Raw genomic sequence first — 22,158 nt, forward strand, 5'->3', positions numbered from 1 at the left:
GGTAAGAAGTAAGATCCCCAGTTATTGACTAATCTAATTAATTGATCCTGCAGCAGATCTGCTGACAAACCAGGCATCTTTACACTGTTTTACTCAAACTGTGGCACGGCTTTAAAGCAAAAAGACTGTTCCTCACGGTATTGGGCTTGAAATGGGTGAGGAGGTGAGTGGAAACAGGTGTGGTGAGGTGAAGTTTTTGGGTGTAATTATTGATGATGAACTGTCATGGAAACAGCACATAAATTCTGTAAAAACTAAAATATCTAAATCCACTGCAATACTGTATAAAGTAAGGGACTTATTGAATGATAAAGCCTTGTATTTGCTGTATAATACAATTATAGTCCAGCATTTAATTTATTGTGTTCAAGTTTGGGGAACAGCATGTAAAACTATAACGATGCCTATTTTTATTTTGCAGAAAAGAGCTATAAGAATTATCACAAGAAAGCATTATTGTCATCCATCTAGTATTTTATCAATTGAAATTACTGAAGTTTTATGATTTGGTTAACTATAATATTATTTTAGTACTGTATAAAGCTCAGAACTACATACTACCTTCAAACATTCAAACGTATTTTGTAAAAAGGATAAGTTGCTATAATCTTAAGGGAACATACATTTTTGTTAAACCCCAGTACAGAACCAGTTTAAAGGGGCGGTCTACTTCAATTCAGGGAATAGGTCTGTGGAATAGTTTGGAAAACGATGTAAAAAAAGTCAAGTCATTGCCTATATTTAAGAAAATGATTAAGATTAAAATTTTGGAAAGATACATATAAATACGAAAAATTGGGATGAGTTATTTATTTTGTTATATTACTTATAGATGATTATTGTTTGAATTGATTTTGTTTTAAACAAGGGGCAGATATGATAAGATTTTTTCTTCTTCTGCTACCTTTCATTTTATGACGTGTTTTTTTTTTTCATTTGGTTTCTAAATTGTTTTTGTGTTTTAAATATGAAATGAATAAAAATGACAAACAAACAAACAAACAAACAGTGCACTAAGGTGCCAATTCAGTTTGTGGTTGACACCAAAGCTCCAGCAGGCCTCTGCCATTCCCAGCTCCCAGTCAGTGTAACGGCAGATTTGTGCCCATGAGTGTTCATCTGGAAAACCGATGGAGCGCAGCAACCTCTGATTTACAGCCTGATGGCAGGCCACTGAGGACGGTCATGGAGGAAACAGGTGCTGCAGAGAAAATGGTCACTGACAGCCACTGGTGATTATTGGTTTTGTCCTCTGCATAAATCCTCATTTGCGATATTGAGTTCACACATACATAATTATTGTGCATATAAATCATCTCTTTTGTATTAGGCGTGTAGTTTTATGTGCGTGTGTGTGCACTGGTTGGAGAGGCAAGGTGGGCGCTAATGTTCTAAACAATAGAGTAAGTTGTGTGTTTCATTTACTGTGTGCCAAATTGATTCCACAATAAATGTCATTCAGTAGACAATCACTCACTGCATTAACGATGTGTGGAGCTCGGTGATAAAACTAAAAGCTGCGACACAGGACAAAATACGAACGGTGGCACTGAATGATGTGCAGGACTGCTAAAGCCAAATACCACAGCAAAATAGTCCATTCAAGTGAGTGAGGACTAAATCTGAATGTGTTTTCATGCACAATATTTAAAGATAATCAAAGAGTTATTTCAGTTATTAAGTATTACAATTAACTAAGTGAAGTAACTCAACTGCAGAAGTCCCTGTACTTCATTTGAGTCTTTTAAACACAACTGTTAGCTCATCAGGATCTATCCAGTGGTATGATTTCACATCCCAAGAGAGTTGAGTTTATTTACTGTTTGCAGACACAAAAAGCTCTAAAATCTTATAATAAAAATGTTGTCTTGTCATTATTGTACAGTATGTTCCCATACAATGGTGAAATTGGCCCTCTGCATTTAATCCATCCACCACCAGGTGGTGCAGTGGGCAGCTGTTGAAAGTGCCCAGGGAGAAATTGGGGATAAGGTGTGCTGCTCAGAGACTCCACGAGATGCGCAATGACCGGAGATTGAACCTGGGACTTTTGGGTCTCTGTCCCATTTTGAGGGCAGGCCCCGGAGGCCAGCTTAGCACCAGCAAACTTTTTTTCCCCACTATGGAGTATGTTGCTTGTGGGAATCAGTTTTGTTTGGTGTAATCTAAGATTGAAGAAGTCCTTTGGATGAAGGACGAAACGTCTCAACAAAAAAAGAACCCGTCCAGATGACCTGACTGAACATTGTTGGATTCTTACCTGGATTACTGAGCATGAACTTTGGTGTTTAGCAAACCATAATTGAACAAAGTCTGAACATGAACATATTCAATGAAAAAATACTGAAAATGTAAAACAGTTCCAGTTGAGACTTGAAACTCAGCTTCCTGGATGAAAGCCATAAAATCTTATCCTCTCCTCTAACCTCTCCCTCGTCAACTCCTCTGAGACATTCATGCCAAAGTGGTTCAAAACACCAAAGTTCATGCTTTCATCAGTCTGTTTGGTGGCTCAGATTGAAGAAGTCCTTTGGATGCAGGACGAAACGTCGCAGCCAAAAAAGAAACTACCCAGATGACCTGATTAAGTTTTACTCTGTCTTTTTATTCCATTATATTTTTAGGCATGTGCAACTTTTGTTCCCAGTCAGTGTTTGGTTAGGTTTAAGCATCAAGGCTTTGTGGTAGTGTAGAAATAGATCTCGGTTTAAAAAGACCTTGTTCACAAGGTTTACCTCTATCTCATCTGTCACTCATTTTTGTACCTGCCTAATGGTGTTCAAGTTAACGGGGGACCTGGTGCTTCTTCAACAGCCAGTATACCCTGGACGGACCACCAGTCCTTTGCAGAGCCAGTACTCAAGGCAAATTACCGTGCATACTCACTCACAGCTAAAGCCATGTGTCTCACCTGTGGAAGGAAACCTGGAATACCTGGAGAAAACCGCACATACACAGGAAGAACGACCTGCGCAGAAACTTGACTTTTTGATGTAAAGTCACATTGAAAACATTACCCAGCCCTTCCATAATGTTTAACTTTAAAAACTGAGTTCACCAGCATCTTAGAAAACTCAACTAATTTTCTAAACTTTAAATTGTGCTTTTAACTTCCCCCCCAATAATATTACTGACAGAGGTGGAAATAATCTAGATTATTTTAGAAAAGGCTAAAAAGCTGTGTTTGTGCAGCAAGACCAGCACTTGAGAAGTTGTTGTAGGTGTTCAGCAGAATCTTTCTCTCTGCAGGTCAGCTGGCACAGTTACCGATGGATCCCTGCACAACCCACACACACACACATCGGTAGTATCTCTGTGCATGAACCATCCTACACTTTAACGTGTCTTTCCCACAGAGCCGGCAGTCAGGAGGACTATGGGCAAATCCGAAAGCCAAATGGATATCATGGAGAAAACAAGTAAACCTGGGAAACGCCGCTGGACAGTTGCAGAAATCGGACTGTCCGTCTTGCTGCTGATGGTCAGCTGCGCCTTGGCAGGACTGGTTGTTCTCTACACATCAGCTGTGAAAGGTAAGGATCACCGTGGAAAGATTCAGATAATGCAGATGACAGCAGCAAAGACCAGTGTCTCGTTCCTTGGTGAGTTTATGACTGCATTTGGCTCATCAAAACATTTTATTACAAACTGATTAAGCTAGTCACTAAACTTAGAGAATATGTCTTTACCCTCATAATTGTATCTGGGTTTTTTTGCATCCCCTGCAGGTCTAACCCTATAGCAGGAAGATTTTTCGAGATTTAGACAGGATTTTTTTCAGTGAATTGTTGTTGAGGGCTTGAAAACACAGTTATTACAGTGTTGTATTAAATAATAATAATACAAATAATTAAATAATTAAATTTAACAGAAATAATAATGTGCAGGTTCTACTAAATAAAGCATGTAAAGTTACCCAGAACACAGAAACTATACAGATTTAAAACAAAGTCCATGCTCAATAATCCAGGTATACAATCCAACATTTTCAGTCAGGTCATCTGGGCAGTTTCTTTTTTAGTGCTGAAACGTTTCGCCTTCAATTATTGAGATTATTGAGCATGGGCTTTGTTGTTTTTAACCAGTTTGACATGACTGTCAACAAGAAGAAGGCCGGCAATGGAGGAGGGGGCGTATCAAAGAGACCATCTTAACACCAACCAAACTGGTTTGTTCCACTTTGGAGTAAGCTGTTGGGGGAAGAATCAGTTTTGTGTTGTGTGTTTCCTTGACTGATGAAGCCTTCAGGATCGAAGGCGAAACGTTTCAGCACAAAAAAAGAAACTGTCCAGATGACCTGACTGAAAAATGTTGGATATACAGATTTAACAGAACCTGCAAACCAAAGCAGTGATTAAAAAAAATAATAATAAAAATTTTACAAATTGGAAAACTTAAAGAAATGATTAGAAACTGACACAAAAACCAAAACATGGTTAAACTTGAACAGATCTTGACTGTTACAGGGCTAATCAACTGGTGGCCCGCAGGCCAAATCAGGCCCACAAGGGTGCTCAGTTCAGCCCACCAACGACTTCATTTTAAAATAAAACTAGAGAAATTGCATTTCCTGCAAACATGCAGTGTGAATGCTTATTGCTGAAAAACTTGCTGAAAAACAGCTGAAATTAGCTTAAAAAAATCTGAAATGTAGCTGAAATGGAAGAACAAGCCTAAATTGGCAGAAGAAAGCAGAAAGAATGTTTGCTGAATTTAGTTTAAACAAGCAGAAATGAGTGCAAAACATTAAATTAGCTAATAAAAAAGCTGAAATTAGCACCAAAAAAATAGCTGAAAAGGCAGAAAGAAGCTTAAATTATCCGAAGGAGGTAGAGAGAGCACAATTGTGTCTAATTTTTTTTTTTTTTTTTTTTTTCATTTAGCCTTTATTTATCCAGGTTAGTCTCATTGAGCCACGAGAACTCATTTTCAAGAGAGACCTGTTTAGGGAGCACATGGTGGGGGTTAAGGGCCTTGCTCATGGGCCCAGAGTGGGGCGAATGAGGGTGTTAATTAAGCTTAAAGAAGCAGAAAAGAGCACACAATTTTTTTTTAATTATCTGTAAAAAGCAGATATGTTAACAAAAAAAAAACACAACAACAACAGCTGAATAGTAGCTAAAAAGGCAAAAAGAAGCTTACATTACCAGAAGTGGAGAGAACACAATTTTGCTGAATTGTGCTGAAAAAAGTTGAAATGAGTGCAAAAATGTAGACGTAGCTGAAAAACCTAAAATTAGCATAAAAACAGCTGTATAGTAGCTGAAATAGCAGAAAAAGCTGAAACTTGCAGAAAAAAGTTAGCACAAAAATGTTGTAGTTAGCAGAAAGAAGCTGAAAGAAGCACAAAAGAGCTGAAAAACAGCTGAAAGTAGCTGAAAGTAGGTGAAATATGTTTTTTAATAAGATTAAAAACATCCATGTTGTACTGTATTTTTTGGACTATAAGGTACACTTAAAATCCTTTAATTTTCTCAATAATCAACAGTGAGCCTTATAATCTTGTGCACTTTATGTATTAATTCTGGGTGTGCTTACTGACCTCGAACTGATTTTATGTGATACGCGGCACTCAAAAATCTGTCAAAATGTTTTAGTTTCGTGTGATGCGCCTTATAATCCGGTGCGCCTTATAGTCCAAAAAATATGGTAATTTTGTGTAAGTATTTGTGTCTCGGTGGGTAATTTTCTTCTTCTGAACTTGTTTCTTCTGTTCAACTCAGAACACTCAAACAGGCCGAGCATGTCCAGGAGCTCAACAGGTGAATCTGATTTCATGAATTCATCCAAACATACACCGTTATTTGGTTCTGTCGTAAAATATATTATATAGCCTGCATCTCTGATAGGCGTGCTGCAGAAGCGCCACACAAATGTAGCAGATCCAAGTGTTTCCTGACAGGGATGTTGCCTCGCTCTGACTTCAGATGTAGTTTCTTAGAATCTCTTGTCCGTCTCTCAGCTGGGGTCTGATTCAGAGTCCGCTCTGTTCTTTCATAACTGTTGACACTGATTGTTTCAGGACAGCTGCTTCAATCCAGCCTCAACAACGTGTGCACGTCTGAAGACTGTGTCACCGCAGGTGAGACAACCTCATTCTGCTTTTCCATCTCTGTTGGTTTAATTCATTTTTGTCCAAATCATCTCCCGTCCCTTGCACACATGCAGAGTTACATGTGCTGCTTGTTTTCTTGCGTTGTTCTTTTCCCTACAGCTGCTCGGCTCTTGCAGAACATGGATAAATCTGTAAAGCCATGTGATAATTTCTACCAGTACGCCTGCGGAGGCTGGCTGGAGCGTCATGTCATCCCGGAGACGAGCTCCCGTCACAGTGTTTTTGACATTCTGAGGGACAAGTTGGAGATTGTCCTCAAAGGTCAGCTGGACCGAACCTTCTGTGCTCGGTGGGCTGCAGCATTTGGATGTGTGCGGGCTTCATGTCTGCGTGTGTTTTGTTGTTGCAGGTGTTCTTGAGACAACGAGTGAACAGGACAGAGATGCCATTAGAAAGGCTAAAATCCTCTACAGCTCCTGCATGAACGAAAGTGAGGCTCCCTTCTGTGAAGCATGCATAAACTTTGGTCGTTTTGTCTTCAAAGTTGTCAGAATTGTTTCTATGTTTGAAGACTTTAAAATCTTAATTATTTCACAGCACAATAAGTTGCCACTTCTCAATATACTTTTCTTATTTATTGCTACAATAGAAGCATTGTAATCAGCTGTATCGTTTGAAATATTCTTTTTGCACAAATCAAAACCATGAAAACGTCATAAACAAACCCTTGGACTGATTCACATGAACCGAATCATGCCTCAGGTCCAGTTTTCCAGTTAATAGTCAGTTGACTCCATCTGCTAAATTAAAAACAAAGCGTGTCCTGTGATGCTCACAAAGTTCATTTGGCATCATCAAGTCTAAAAATCAAAAAAGTCTTGAACATATTTGGATTTATTAGGAAAAAAAGGAGAGCTGGACAAAAATCAAACCATTTCAATGGACTTGTGTGTCTCTGGAAAGCAATACAGAGACAAATGTAAGGATTTATTTAATCAAAACCATTGGACATTCAATACAGCTGGAACAAACAAGAACTACAGAGCAGAAGAAAATTACAGATAATAAAATCTGATTTTATTACAACACTGTGACTTTAACAATATATAAGGACCAATGAGAACAAAGACCAAGACTCAGAATTAGTTTATTGACATTGTGAGATATTAGCAGAGCAGGGGAAGGGCTGGAACCCTGCGGAGCAGAGAGAAGGTTAGAGTCTAGGACCGGGTGCCCACACTTTTTCAGCATGCGAGCTACTTTTAAAATGACCAAGTCCAAGTGATCTACCTACTATAAAAATACAAAACATATTAAATATGCTTTTTATGTTTTACGTTTTTGTTTTTAGTATTTTACCATGTTTTATATGGCCTTGATTTATTGTTACTACTTATAATTTAATTTCATTTTACTGTAGTTTTTTTTTGTTGGCTGTACTTTATCCGTTGTCTGTCTAAAACTGGTCTCTCTTGTAAATGACTCCTCACTACTCAATGTGACTATTCATTCAAACTTTATTTAAACAGATAAATCACATTGAGCCTCGAGGACTCATTTACAAGCGAGACCTGTTTGGACAGACAAAAACAGTGGTTAACTGGACACATGTAGGAGTTGGAGGCGAAAAAAATTCCTATCAGACTTTTTTTTTTTTGCCTGAGAAAAAAAAACCTAACTTGGATAAATAAAAGGTCGAATGAACGAATAAGTCCCAGCTCGCTGTGGATGCAACATAGATGGCAAAATCCAAAAAGTGTTTAAAAAAAAATTTTTTTTTTAATTTACCATTTATTTTTACGGTCTGCGTACAAAATAATAAACAAAACACAGTAATGACGTCTGTTCATCACACAAAGGAACAGAAAACAACAAGAATAACTTCATGTTTGAAAAATAACCTGAGAGTGACATGATCTGGGTTTTGGATTAGCACACAACACCAAACAACAGGAATGGTTTAAAGTGTTTATTGATAAACAGCTTCTGGTGGGGGTCCGGGTCCAAAGGTGGGTCTGATCTGTAGAGACAGAGGAGTCAGTGATCTGGGTTTTACTGTGAAGGCTCAGAATGGTTTTTAAGGTAGTCACTAACCTTCATACTTCACTCACTGAGTGAGCAGCAGCAGAGAAGCAGGTTGATGAAGAATGTGGTTCAAGGGAGAGTCCAAGGACGAGGTCCAGTAGGGAGAGCAGAGGTCATGCACAGTTGGTCAGAGAGTAGAATCCAAAGCCAAAACTAGATCCGGAGGGCGTAGTCGAGGAAATGGGAAGCAGAGTCGGTACCGTGGTCAGAAAGCAGAATCCAAAACAAGTAAGGGGCAGGCAAGGCGAAGAATCCGAGGAACAGGCGTGGGATCGAGACAAGGCAAGAGAACAAGGCTGTGAAGAGATAGCTGGACATCTATCTAAAAGAATTTGATCATCTGGCACTGGTGGATTGTTGTTGTTGTTGTTCTTGAGGTTTTATTGGCAAAAAAATGTTGAGGTTGCATTACCACCACCTACCGGTATGGAGTGTGGCTCAAAATGTCTCTTATTCTATGCTATATTCTATTAATCACCTTTGTTTTCTAAAAAATATCTAATTAAAATCCGAGTACTTTTACTATCTGAATTTCCATGTAGTATATTTATTAAATTAAACTTCTCTTTATTTTCCCTAAATTCTTCCAACATTAATCTCCTTTCTATCACATATCTTCTACATACTAAAATAATATGTTCCATTGTTTCGTTTTCTCCACAATATTGACAGTTTCCTGTATTATGTTGCTGTATTCTGTATAGTGAACTTTTAAGTCCATTATGTCCAAATCTTAACCTTGTTAATAGTTTCTCCTCTCTTCTATTTTTTTTCTTCCTACTCTCATTTTTCCTACTTTTTAATTTTTTTATTATTATTTTTTTATTTTTTATTTTATTTTATTTTATTAACTCTACAATATCACTTTCCTTTGTTATCTTCATCCCATGGCACTGGTGGAGTGAGCATGAAGCTTATAAAGGCAGGTGAGCAGGTGAAACTGCTGAGTGCTGATTGCTGTAACAAACAAGGGAGGTGGCTTAGCTTGGAAGGAGCAGGATTAAACTGAAGATGGGTGATAAGCAAAACTGCACATGGAAACAGAAAACTAAATCAGGAAGGGGCAGAAACGTGACAGAGAGGTGAAAACTCAGCCCTGGCAGCAGCTGCTTTTAACTGTAACCGTATTTCTTGATACTTGAGAGCGTTGATGGAAGATAATATTTGTTTGATTTTAAAGTCTCTGAACAAGTCAGCGGCTTCAACAAATGCCTCTTTTTACCATCTCTCCATCTTGCAAGGCTTCTTGTGCTTAACAATTAATAAAGTGACTCACCCAGACTGATGCTTCGCTGCTGTGGTCAGTTGTAGGAAAGTGACTGCTGTCCAGATAACTGGGATTTTAGTTCACCGTTTTCTTTCTCGGCTCACTTTTCAGAAGGAAGTCAGTGACATAGCATTTGTGAATATAGTCCGAAAATGCAGCTCTGGTGAAACGCACTTTGAATTGTGAAAAAAAAAAAAGTCCTCCCCCCATTCCGTATGGGAACGGTAGATTTTTTTACTTTACTTTACTTTACTTTTACTTGGTCCAGCTCCCCAACTCATTTTACACACTTTCTTGAGTTTAGATATAAACTGGAGGCTGTTACGAGTCAACTCGTTTATTTTTAGAGCGGTTGAATGGATTGTGCATGCGTGGTGACCCATGTATCAGAAAAGGTCGGTCTCAGATTTGCTAACCTGCATGTCAGTCAAGTGACGATTTGCGTAGTGAAGATAGATTGATCGGCTGACGTCTATTTAAAAATAAAATTAAAAGAAAAAAGGGTCTGACATCCATTTTGCAATGTGTTCTACTGATATTACCTTAAGGATCTACTGGTAGATCGCGATCGCCACGTTGGGCACCCATGGTCTAGGATGTCGAGGGCGATAATGATATTGCAGTTCTCTCTTACGTTGATGGTTGAGGTCAGGCGTAGGGAGAGTAGACCCACATGGTTCCAGGTGGAAGAGATGCAGGTGAAAGGCAAGTGGTAGAAAGGCGTGGACTGATGAGGTACAGAGGAGCTAGAGATCTGCAGAGGAGGTTTCAGCAACTCAGGACCTCAGTGGTAACTCGCTGGAGGCACAGAAAAACGCACAAGTTGTTAATATTTAGCTTGGACAACAAATAAAAGGCTAGAACAAGACTACCGTTGGCAGGTAATGCTCCAGCGCTGGATGAGTGTCTTCTGAGGCCTCCTCATGCTCATCAAGTCGCAGGATCACATAATTAGTCTGACTGTGGGAGCAGGAGCTGGTAGAGCAGAACTCCCACAAACACAATTTACCGTAGCCATAATATGCTAAAATTGACAACGGTTGAGTGTTGAAGGTTTTTAATTTTCTGCTGTACTTGAAAGTGATCATTTTTAAGCTACTTCAATTTTTTTTTTTATCTAGATTTCACCATTTAATATAAGCCAGATTTATGCAACAAAAAAAAAAAAAAAACATAGAACAAGAAGTAGGATCTTCTTTCAATAATCATAAAATGATTCCATGGATTGATTGATTGATTGACTGATTGATTTTAACGTCTTGCAGCCTGTGTTGGACATTATCAAACAAATCTACTTAGTGAAAAAACATATTGTACCTTGTGTTTATCCTAAATTAAATAACTTCAATATCTAAATCCAGGACTAAAGCAGGCTGATCTAAGTGTTGTTTCACATAATCTAACTGGATTATTTTGTTATCCTGACTGAATTTACCTTTGCTTTGGTTTCCAAAAAGCTTAAGTGACTAAAGACGTGTTTTCTGGCGCTCCAGACAAGGCAAACAGCCTCTATTTCATTACAGGACTCACCCTGGCTATAGAAATATTGTATTATCTAGTATTTAATCGTTTTTATCTCGCCTTGCATATTTTTGCTTTAATATTGATTGTATAACTTTAAAATGTTGTGACTTTGCTCACAAAATACAATTTTAGTTAGTAATTTAACCGTGATCATCATTATTTTTATATTTGAAGTGACAGCAGTGTTGTTTTATAAAGACTAATGTTCAGACAGATGTACAAAATGATTTGGTCTGTGTTACTGTGGTTAGGGTGCTTTATTTAGTAGAACCTGCCCATTTTAATTTCTGTTACGTTTAATTATTTGTCTTTTCACAACTGGTTTCAGTCGGATTGTTACACCTACTATCAGCCTGTTTGGATGTTTCTTTTGTTTAGACTTGAGTTTGTTCTTAGGCAGCTTTGTTCGTTTATTTGTCTAAAGGTTTTAATTTGTTAAATGTCTAATTGGGGACTAGTTCACAAAAGTAGAACCCCAATATTCAATATAAGAGAAGAACGCTGGACCTGACAAAGTCTTGTTAAAGTACTGCCGAAGTAAGTTAGTTTGAACAACATCGCACCAGAGTGAGGATTTACAACTTACGGTAGTTATTTTACTAACCCAGAACATAGAAACTATACAGATTTAACAGAACCTGCAAACCAAAGCAGTGATTTTAAAAAGTAATTAAACAAATTGAAAAACTAAACTAAATGGTCAGAACTTGACACAAAAACCAAAACATGGTTAAACTTGAACAGATCATGACTGTTATAGGACAGGGCTACTCAACTGGTGGCCCAGGGGCCAAATCAGGCCCACAAGGGTGCTCAGTTCGGCCCACCAACGGGTTCATTTTAAAATAAAACTAGAGAAATTGCATTTCCTGCAAAAATGCAGTGTGAATGCTTATCGCTGAAGAACTTGCTGAAAAACAGCTGAAATTAGCTAAAAAAAATTCTGAAATGTAGCTGAAATGGAAGAACAAGTCTAAATTAGCAGAAGAAAGCAGAAAGAACATGTTTGCTGAATTTGGTTTAAATAAACAAATATGAGCACAAAAATTTGCAAAAAATAAAATAATAATAATAAAAAAGGCTGAAATTAGCCACAAAACAAATAGCTGAAAAGACAGACAGAAACTTAAATTACCAGAAGGAAGTAAAGAGAGCACAATTGTACCTAATTAAGTTTAAGGAAGCAGAAATGAGCACAAAAAATTGGAAATTATCTGTAAAAAGCAGAAATATGTTTAAAAAACAGCTGAATATTAGCTATAAAAAAAAGAAAAGCAGAATGAAGCTAACGTTACCAGAACGAAGTGGAGAGAGCACGGCTTCACTAAATTAAGCTGAAAAAAGTTGAAATGCATGCAAAAAATGTGGAAGTAGCTGAAAAGGCTCAAATTAACATAAAAATAGCTGTATAGTATTAAATATCAGAAAAAGCTGAAACTTGCAGAAATAAGCGGAAAGGTGCATAATAAGCTGAAATTAGCAGAAAGAAGTTAGAAGACACACAAAGATGTTGTAGTTAGCAGAAAAAAAGCTGAAAGAAGCACAAAACAGCTGAAAAAAACAGCCGAAACTAGCTGAAAAAGTGTTTAAATTTGCACAAGTAAGCTGAAAGAAGCAGAACCAGAACAAAATGTGAAAGGAGCAGTAAAAGTTTGTAAACAGATCTAAAAATTTGAAGGATGTATTCATTTTTCATGAGGAAAAAAAAAAGTGGCAGAAAAGGCTAATTATTTCAAAAAGCTAAAGTTGCACCAATACCAAAAGTCACAGCAGGATTGTCCTGAAAGAGCTGAACGTTTTGATATATGATTTGTTGAAATACACAAAATGTGTGGACCAAGAAAGATGCTGAAAAATGTACAGAAGAAAAATGGATCACAATAGAGTGAATGCTTCATAACCATTAACACAACTAAACAAACGTACTTAACGACAATAACTTGATGTCCGGCCCCTGAGCTCTTGGCTTTCAGTAACTGTGGCCCCTGAGCAGCTTAGTTGAATAGACATGTTATAGGACATGGACAAACACACTCAATTAGTCACTTATTCCAACTTAATTTGGCATCAAATGAGCCATTTCCTGCTGAGTACGCTTGTATTTACTGTAGCTTACACTATTGACCGTGACCAACTGGTGACAACATTGAAAGGATCAAACTGGTTTTGTTGTTTTAGGACTCTTTTTGTTTCTGATCTTTAAAAGTCACAAATGCTTTACTGCACGAACACCGTGAAAGCCACGTGCCGTGTTATGTTTTCTCAGTTGAATGTGTCGGACTTACAGGCCTGATAGAGCAGCGTGACTCACAGCCCCTCCTGAAGCTCATTGAGAGCATTGGCGACTGGCCTGTGGCATCAGAGGACTGGAACACCACAGCAGGTAGAAGAAAAAAATCTCTCTTAAGCACAGATTAATGTCTCCTACACAAACTGGCATGTGAGCAATGCATCCACACACCGTCGCTCCTCAGAAATACATGCATTCACGCAGAGCCGGTGTGGCTATATTTGCACTCAGTGAACCGCTGAGCACCAGCTTTGTTGGTGGGGATCAAGAGGCCCGTGGAGGCTTTTTCAGCAGAGCAGTCAGGTGTGGGGGGCGTTTGGGAGGGCGGTGGTGCGTGGGCAGAGGAGCAGGTCCTCAATCAGGACTCTGAAGCATGCTTTAAATAGTCTGCGCTGCTCTTCCCCATGCTCTAGGCTCTTGCCACTTTAATTAAATGTAATCATGGACGGTGGCTCAAACAGAATTAACCACGCATAGCTGCATCTGCACACAGATCCACGCAGCAGGCCCAGTTCGTGTGCGCTTCTTCACGGCAACGCATGTGGGTTTAAACCGGGTGCTCATTAATCCTTTTATTTCAGAGGAAGCGTGGAGCCTTGAGGACACGCTGGCTATGCTCACGGCTCGTTTCCACAAGAAGGTTATTCTAGACATGTATGTGTGGACAGATGACCGGGACTCTCAGCGCCACATCATTTATGTAAGATTACTGTTCGAGCACAAACAATACAAAACAACTAACGTAGGTAGTTTAGATAAGGCTGGCTTTTTTTGTGTGTACTGTCATTAAAGTCCAAATAAATGGCACAACCAAAACTAACAATGTGTTGGATTTTTTTTTATTTATTTTTTTTATGCTTTCACACTTTTATAACTGATCCAAGCACAACTTCTGAAGATCAATAGAAAAATGATTACCTGTTTTCTTTCCTGTTAGAAACATTCTAGGACATATTAATTAAAAAAAAAATCACTCTGAGACAAAACTCATATTTACCTATCCATGTGAAATATTAGGTTTTTGGTTCAACACTCATTAGTTGTAAGTTCTTCGTTATACTGATAAAAATATTATTAGTACAAAAGCATTGTTTTTGGTATGCAAAAACCATTTATTTATTGTTAATGTTTAATTTATTTTGTTTATTCGTTTATTTATTTTTGTATTTGGGTTAGATTGATCAGCCGGGACTTGGAATGCCATCCAGAGATTATTATTTCAACGACGGAAACTATAAAAAGGTCAAACTCTAAGTTACATTTCTGCTTTGGTTTGATTTGATCGATTGATTTTGAACATGCAAGGAGTTTATAGAAAGTTATGTTAATGTAAATTATTTCTAATTACACATAATATGCACATCATGAAAAACATAAAACTCTTTTATCGTCCTGTCTGTACAAGTAATCTGAACATAAAAGAGCTAATTTTTGAAAATCTGTACCATTTTACAATAAGGCTCCACTTATAGATGCTAATAAATAGTTCATAGATACGTTATTAATTCCTCTGTAAATACTTTATAAATAATTAATAATTGTTTATTATACATTAATTAAGGGTGACAGAGAGACAAAACTGACCAGTTTGTTGCCAAATAGTGAGTCAAATCTGTTCACCTATATATTTCATCTAGAGTTGTTATATTAAACATTTCAGACTAAGTTAATACTTTGTAAGCACAATAAACATTTGTAAACCTATTTTTAGGATATAATATTTGTTGTAGATACTTATAATGCAGTGATAAAGTACAATATTATATGTTAAAGAAATAGTTTAACAAATGCTTATTGTTCTTACAAGGTAGTAACTTAGTCTGAAATGTTTAATATAACAACTCTAGATGGAATATATAGATGGCTCACTATTTGGCAACAAACTGGTCAGTTTTTGTCTCTCTGTCACCCTTTATTAATGCATAATAAACAGTTATTAATGATTTATAAAGTGTTTATAGAGGAATTAATAACATACCTATAAACTATTTATTAGCGATCTATAAGGGGAGCCTTATTGCAAAGTGGTACCTGAAAATGTAACACTGTTGAACTTTAACTTGTTGTCAAGTAAAACCTGACAGCCGACTCTGATTGTGCCACAGGTTCGAGAGGCCTACCTACATTTCATGGTTTCTATCGCAAAATTAACCAGAGAGGACAGAAACTTAACTCAGGATGACGACAGAGTGTGGGAGGAAATGATGCAAGTGCTGGAGCTGGAGACAGACATTGCTAATGTGAGTGCCAGCCACACCAGGAATGGGATTTTCAGGACGGGGGCTAAAGAAAATTGATAATGACAGGATGAAAAATGAACCCTGTCTGATGGGTCTAGTAAATGGAGGTTGCATTTACTGCGGGTCTAAGAGCTGAGCCAAGCTCGCAACCACCTCGTTCTCTTTATGTCAGTGAAGAGCACGCGGGCTAATAAAAATAGAGCAGATGTATGATCATACAAAACCATTAAAAAGCTCTTTTTGTTCCTGCTGATGAACAGGCTACGTCTCCAGCAGAAGAGCGCCAAGATGTTACTGTCCTCTACAACAAGATGACGCTTGGAGAACTGCAGAGCACTTTCAGCTTTAATGTAAGTCTGCTTTCAGCCGGGTTTGGCTGTATGTCACCTCATGAACATGCTCTATTTCAAACAACAGGAGGATAACAAGCCAGGATGTGGTGTTTGCTGAAGTGCTTTTGAGCAACCTTTGTCTACTCCACTGACAGCCTTTACCTTAGAACTACATATATCTGTTGATTTGTGTACACAAAATCCAAAGAGCAGATAACAAGATGCATCAAACTGCTAATAAAACATAACTTCTTCTTTGTGCTTATTCTGTGTATGAACTGAAACGCGCTCAGATAAAGGATGTAAACGCATCTCGTGACCCTGCTGCAGCATATCACCCTGTCATGTCAGAGTGTGATGATAAAAGTCTCCTGACAGCAATTTGTGAACTAAAACAGAAATACCACTTTGTAGACTGTTATCTGTTATAAGAAGTAGGGGGAGTGGTGGCGCAGAGGTTAGAAGATGAGCTTGTGATCGGAAAGTCGCAGGTTCAACTCCCAGTACCGTCAACATCAAAATGTGGGTGGAAAAGGTGAAACACCCACACCTCCCTCCACCCTCATTCGCCCCACCCTGGGCCCCTGAGCAAGGCCCCTAACCCCCACCATCGGCTCCCTAAACAGGTCTCTCTTGAAAATGAGTTCTCGTGGCTCAATGGAACTACCTGGATAAATAAAGGGTAAATGGAAAAATAAAAAAGTTATGGTTTTGTTTTGATTGCAGCAAACCTGTAGATATAGTTCATATATTAACCTGCTTAGAATTTGTAGATTTAAGAAGTCAAAATTTGCAATGGTGTCCTCACCAAGTCTGACAGAAGTTCATAACTTACAGACTGTACATATGTTGGGGCTGTAGTTCAGAGGTCAGTGTTGCAGTCTAGTAACCCTGGGGCTGCTGGTTCGAGCCCGGCTTGTGTCAGGAAGGGCATCCGGCATAAAAACAATTGCCAAATCTTCCAAGCAAGTTTGCTTGTTATGGCAACCCCTATAGATGTGAGCAGCCAAAAAATAACTAAAACTAATACAGTACATAAAGGGACAAGTTAAAAACATAAAATACAGAAATTTAAATTATAAACAAGATGACTAATATGTTTGAAAGTCCATTTTTTCCTGCTTCAATAGAGGCCTGTGAAGTAAAAGTCTGTCTGCAGGACCTGATAGACAAAAGTTTTGTTTTTTATTAAATGATTGGAAACCCATCCATCCATCCATTATCTTTATCCGCTTCTTCCTTTTTGGATCGCGGGGGTCACTAGTACCCATTTCCAGCAGTCACTGTGTGAGAAGCAGGGTACACCCTGGACAGGTCTCCAGTCCATCACAGGGACACATAGAGACAAACGAGACAACCATTCACTCTCTCACTCTCTCTCGGGACAATTTAGAGTTACCAATCAGTCTAACATGCATGTCTTTGGTCTGCGGGAGGAAACCGGAGTACCCGGAGAAAACCTACGCATGCACGGAGAGAACATGCAAACTACACCCAGAAAGGCCCCCGGCCGGGATTCGATTCGTCAGCCTTCTTGCTGATAGACAACAGCTCTACAAAACTGAGCCACTGTGCCGCTCTGGAAACAGATTAGAAAATAATTTCTCCCCAGTCTTTACTGTTAGAGAATTCCTACAATAACATGCTCATCATGCTTGTGGGGCGGCTGTGGCTGAGTGGTTAGAGCAGTCGTCCTCCAGTGCAAGAGATGGTGATTCGATTCCACCAGCAGTCACATGCCGAAGTGTCCCTGGGCAAGACAGTGAACCCCTCATTGGCTCCGAGGTGTGTCCCATCGGTGTATAAATGTGATAAAGCACTGATCAGAGTGCTGTATGAATGGGTAAATGAGGACACAGATTGTGTTGTAAAAAACTTTGAGTATCTCGATAAGAAAGAAAAGCGCTTTATGAGTACAGTCCATTTACCATCAACAGTGACGCGTTGCTTTTGTTCATTAGCATGCAACAACCAGAGGTTTTAGACTCAGTTCAGATCTTAACATGAGGTGATCCATAAAAACATTTTTCCTTTTGCTTTGCTTTTTTAGGGTTTTAACTGGACACGATTCATACAAGGTGTGCTGTCGAGTGTCTCCATCGATGTACAGCTGGACGAGGAGGTTGTGGTGTACAGCACTCCCTATCTGGAAAAGATGAATGACGTTCTCTCTCGTCACAGTGTTCGGTCAGTCCAATTAGAGACCAGGAGGAATGTATTACTAAAAATGACGAGGTATAACTTCGACTGTGTTGTTTCGATGTTTGCAGAAATATTCAGAACTACCTCACATGGCAGCTCGTTATTGACAGAGTTAATAGCTTGAGCCGTCGATTTAAAGACGCCAGGGCCCGTTACAGAAAGGTACAAAGACTGGACATCGTTGTAGGAAATGTTAGTACAAGTTTGTTCAAACCCAAAATAACTGTATGTGTGTGACCAGACTCTTTATGGAACCACTGTGGAGGACGCCTGGTGGCGAGAATGTGTCCGATACGTCCAGAGCAGCATGGAGAACGCAGTCGGAGCGTTGTATGTGCGCGAGACATTTGCTGGCGAAAGTAAACGGATGGTGAGTTTGTCTGGCCTGTCGTGTGCACGTGGACCAGTTTCTACCACTTTAGAAGTTCAAATCCAAATATGCCGAATTTTTTTCAGCTTCCAGATGTTTCACTAAATTAATCTGGAATTATTTCCTTTGTTTCTTTCAACTCATTTTGAGTCTTAGAAATGTATACAGAACGGTGAAATTAAATATATTGTCTGTTGTGTGTGTTTGAGAAAACTTCTGCTTTCCTGGTTCATTAGTGGTCTCAAATATATATATATATATATATAAAAAATTAATTTGTTAAACATACCTGTAAATAAATCTATTGTGGATTTTTTATTGTAAATATTTTGACTTTAGTTTTCTGCCCAGGATATTTTTACTTGTGTTTGTGAAACGTTCACAGGTTAGTGACCTGATCAGTAAGATCCAGAAGGCTTATGTGGAAACACTGGAGGAGCTGAGCTGGATGGATGTACCCTCGAAGGAGAAAGCAAGAGAAAAGGTCCTTAAGCCCGACACAAAACGGTTGAATTCATAAATAATTTTGAGCATAATCACAAGCATTACTATCTCCTTTAGGCGATGGCAATCAAGGAGCACATTGGCTATCCAGATCATATTCTACAGGAAAGCAACAAAAAGTTAGATCAGGAATATGCCCACGTGAGTAAAAACTGAGGCATGTTTCACCGTTTGGAATATATGCAGCCTATTTAACACATTTCTTCTTTTCTTCAGCAAAATTTCAGCGAGGAACACTATTTTGAGAACATCCTTGAAAACCTGAAGTCTGAAGCACATAAAAGTCTGAAGAAGCTTAGAGAGCCCGTGGATCCTGATTTGTAAGTAGCAGAAACCTGAAAAGCTACAAACTGTATTTAGTCCAGATCAGGCTGATGGTCATCGCTTTCGGCTGTAGTGTATGATGCGTAATGCTGCGCAGACAAACAAAACAACTACCTTATGCCGTGTCATTAAGAAGGACGCACAAAAAAAAAAAAAAAGGACGCACATGACCAGTGCCGATACCTTCATAGCCATTAGTTCACTGTTACAGATTTAGTTTGAGCTCCACGGTCAGCTTGGTTCGTATTGTTGCCACGCAGCAAGAACTGGGTTTCTTTTTCAGAAATAGATCCTGTCTCTGAATGCTAGGAAACACCTTGTAACTGCAACTTTCCTTCCCTCCATTGATTACGGTGACATTATTTACATGAACGCTCCTACAAGCACTCTGCAGATGTTGAATGCTGTCCATCATGGTGCACTAAGATTTATAACTGGCTGTAACTACCGTACCCACCACTGCACCCTGTATTCAATGGTTAACTGGACATCATTAACTTCACGCAGACTCTCTCACTGGTACATTTTCATCTTTAAATCACTTCTTGGTTTGTTGTCTTCATACATCTCCTCCTACATGTCTCTGCGTGAGTGCAGCTACAGCGTGCGCTCTCAGGACATTATTACCTGCAGTGTTCCCTCAGTGAGGACTGAACTTGGCAAAAGGGCCTTCTCCTACTCTGCTCCTGTTTCCTGGAATATGTTGCAAAAAGATCTGAAGCTCTCGACCTTGACCTCTCTAAGTGGCTTTAAGCATCTGTTAAGTTCATGGGAATAACCAACACAGACATGTTCCTGTTTATAGTTTTCTACACCGCCTTATAATCTAGTTGTTTTGTTTAGTTTTTTTAATACAATTTTCTTTTATTTATTTTTCTCAACTTGTATGCTTTTTATGATTGTCTATTATTGTCTTTGTCGTCCACTGTTGTCATAACTCTTTGTTAAAATCAGGTCTCTCATGTAAATGAGTCCCACAGGCTCAATGATACTAACCTTCATCCATCCATCCATCTATTTTCTTTACCCGCTTATTCCATTTTGGGTCACGGGGGTCGCCGGTGCCCATGTCCAGCAATCACTGTGCGAGGGGCGGGGTACACCCTGGACGGGTCGCAAGTCCATCACAGGGCCACATAGAGACACACGAGACAAACAACCATTCACTCTCTCACTCACACCTAGGGACAATTTAGAGTTACCAATCAGCCTAACATGCATGTTTTTGGTCTGTGGGAGGAAACCGGAGCACCCGGAGAAAACCCACGCATGCACAGAGAGAACATGCAAACTCCACCCAGAAGGCCCCTGGACCGGGGTTTGAACCAGGGACCTGCTCGCTGAGAGGCAGCAGCTCTACCAGTTGCGCCACCATCTGATACTAAGCTGTATAAATAAAAGGTTGAATTAAAAAAAAAAAGAAAATGGATGAAAAGAGTGATGCAGCAGGTTTAAGCATTAAAAGGACTTTCTGCTTTTAAATGTTTCAAGCTCCTGTGTTCAAGTGAAAAGCAATATATTTTTATTCTAAATCCTCGTTAAACCTACTTTCAGGTGGATTATCGGTGCTGCGGTGGTAAATGCCTTCTACTCACCAAATAGAAACCAGATAGGTAAGTTTTAAAAACATCAATAGGGCTACCAGCAGCCTCACAGGAAAATTGAAGATGTTTTGAGTGGTGAGGGTCACTCCTGGTTACATTTCAGAGAGCTGCCAGTTCTCATCATCTCTTCACTCCTTTCTCGTTTCGCTCTTCAGTGTTTCCTGCAGGAATCCTGCAGCCGCCTTTCTTCAGTAAACATCAACACCAGGCCCTTAACTTTGGAGGAATAGGAATGGTTATCGGACATGAGATCACACACGGATTCGATGACAATGGTGAGACAGCAGTTATTCATCGCTGATATTTTTGGAAACCTAAACCGTTGAACACAGATAAATACAGTGGCTACTAATTTTCAGACACAGCATGTTTGGAAAAACAGCACTTTACTTAGAGGTCGATGTCTTCCTGCAGGGCGTAATTTTGACAAGGATGGTAATATGCTCAACTGGTGGAGTAATTACTCAGCTGAGCACTTTAAAGACCAGTCACAGTGTATGGTGCAACAATATGGCAACTTTATCTGGAAACTTGCAGGCGGACAAAACGTAAGTGCCTGTTAGTGGTGTGTTTTTGTTTTGACTGCAATGTCTTACATTAAAAAAAAAAAAAACCTGTTTTCATGCTGGATTGTGTTCGTGTGTTTGTGTGCAGGTCAGTGGGATCAGCACCCTGGGAGAGAATATAGCAGACAATGGAGGGGTTCGCCAAGCCTATAAAGTAAGATCTACTCTACGCTAACTAATAAATACTGTTACTCCAGTATACGCATATTTTCTGCAGATACACTTTTTTTAGTAAAGGACTGTGATTACAGGCTTATCTAAAGTGGATAGAAATGGAGGGAGAAGAACCTCGTCTGCCTGGGCTGGACATGGATCACAAACAACTTTTTTTTCTTAACTTTGCCCAAGTAAGTGATAAAAGAAAAAGTTATTTCTGAATGTTATATTTCAGCAGACAGAGGTTCATGATCTCATCACCTAGAGAAGTGAGGCAAAACTGTATTCCATCAAGAATCAGTTATTGGTATACATGCAGGAAATGAAAAAAAAACAACTTTAAAGGAACTACCGGTACATTTTTTTGTAGCTGAAGGAGCTTTTAAAGATTACTAGCGTGTGTATATGTTTTTCACCCAGGTGTGGTGTGGTGCTTATCGGCCTGAGTATGCCAGCCAGTCCATCAAGACGGACTCACACAGTCCTTTAGAATACAGGTGAGATGCTTTAGAGCCGAACAGGTCATTAAGCATCAGATAAACGGATCGCTTCACTTAAATATATCTTCAGCATTTAATAATAAATAATAATAATATATATATATATATATATATATATATATATATATATATATATATA

At 38.9% G+C, this 22,158-nt stretch overlaps 2 protein-coding genes across 6 annotated transcripts in view; one reads left to right on the forward strand and one right to left on the reverse strand.

Moving 5' to 3' along the window:
* Positions 1–22,158, reverse strand: part of LOC119411820 (E3 ubiquitin-protein ligase TRIM62) — a gene marked incomplete at its 5' end in the record, with an annotated part of 294,497 nt that overhangs the window by 104,962 nt on the left and 167,377 nt on the right.
* mmel1 (membrane metallo-endopeptidase-like 1) overlaps positions 3,377–22,158 on the forward strand; it is a 19,151-nt gene continuing 369 nt past the window's right edge. Inside the window, exons 1-22 of one of the 5 annotated variants that reach the window (XM_037678748.1) lie at positions 3,377–3,533; positions 5,724–5,771; positions 6,026–6,082; positions 6,215–6,376; positions 6,465–6,545; positions 13,219–13,314; positions 13,803–13,921; positions 14,398–14,463; positions 15,327–15,461; positions 15,722–15,811; positions 17,844–17,980; positions 18,064–18,157; positions 18,237–18,365; positions 18,751–18,849; positions 18,927–19,010; positions 19,086–19,189; positions 20,748–20,806; positions 20,953–21,072; positions 21,212–21,345; positions 21,452–21,517; positions 21,615–21,710; positions 21,940–22,016. In XM_037678748.1, coding sequence (XP_037534676.1) covers positions 3,377–3,533; positions 5,724–5,771; positions 6,026–6,082; positions 6,215–6,376; positions 6,465–6,545; positions 13,219–13,314; positions 13,803–13,921; positions 14,398–14,463; positions 15,327–15,461; positions 15,722–15,811; positions 17,844–17,980; positions 18,064–18,157; positions 18,237–18,365; positions 18,751–18,849; positions 18,927–19,010; positions 19,086–19,189; positions 20,748–20,806; positions 20,953–21,072; positions 21,212–21,345; positions 21,452–21,517; positions 21,615–21,710; positions 21,940–22,016 — 2,210 coding nt within the window. Of the gene's footprint in view, positions 3,595–5,723; positions 5,772–6,020; positions 6,083–6,214; positions 6,377–6,464; positions 6,546–13,218; positions 13,315–13,802; positions 13,922–14,397; positions 14,464–15,326; positions 15,462–15,721; positions 15,812–17,843; positions 17,981–18,063; positions 18,158–18,236; positions 18,366–18,750; positions 18,850–18,926; positions 19,011–19,085; positions 19,190–20,747; positions 20,807–20,952; positions 21,073–21,211; positions 21,346–21,451; positions 21,518–21,614; positions 21,711–21,939; positions 22,017–22,158 lie in introns of all 5 variants that reach the window. The other 4 variants (XM_037678747.1, XM_037678749.1, XM_037678746.1 and 1 more) reach the window with 4 other exon arrangements.

The sequence above is a fragment of the Nematolebias whitei genome, chromosome 7 (assembly GCF_014905685.2).
Source record: "Nematolebias whitei isolate Nwh7 chromosome 7, NemWhi1, whole genome shotgun sequence".
NCBI lineage: Eukaryota > Metazoa > Chordata > Actinopteri > Cyprinodontiformes > Rivulidae > Nematolebias > Nematolebias whitei.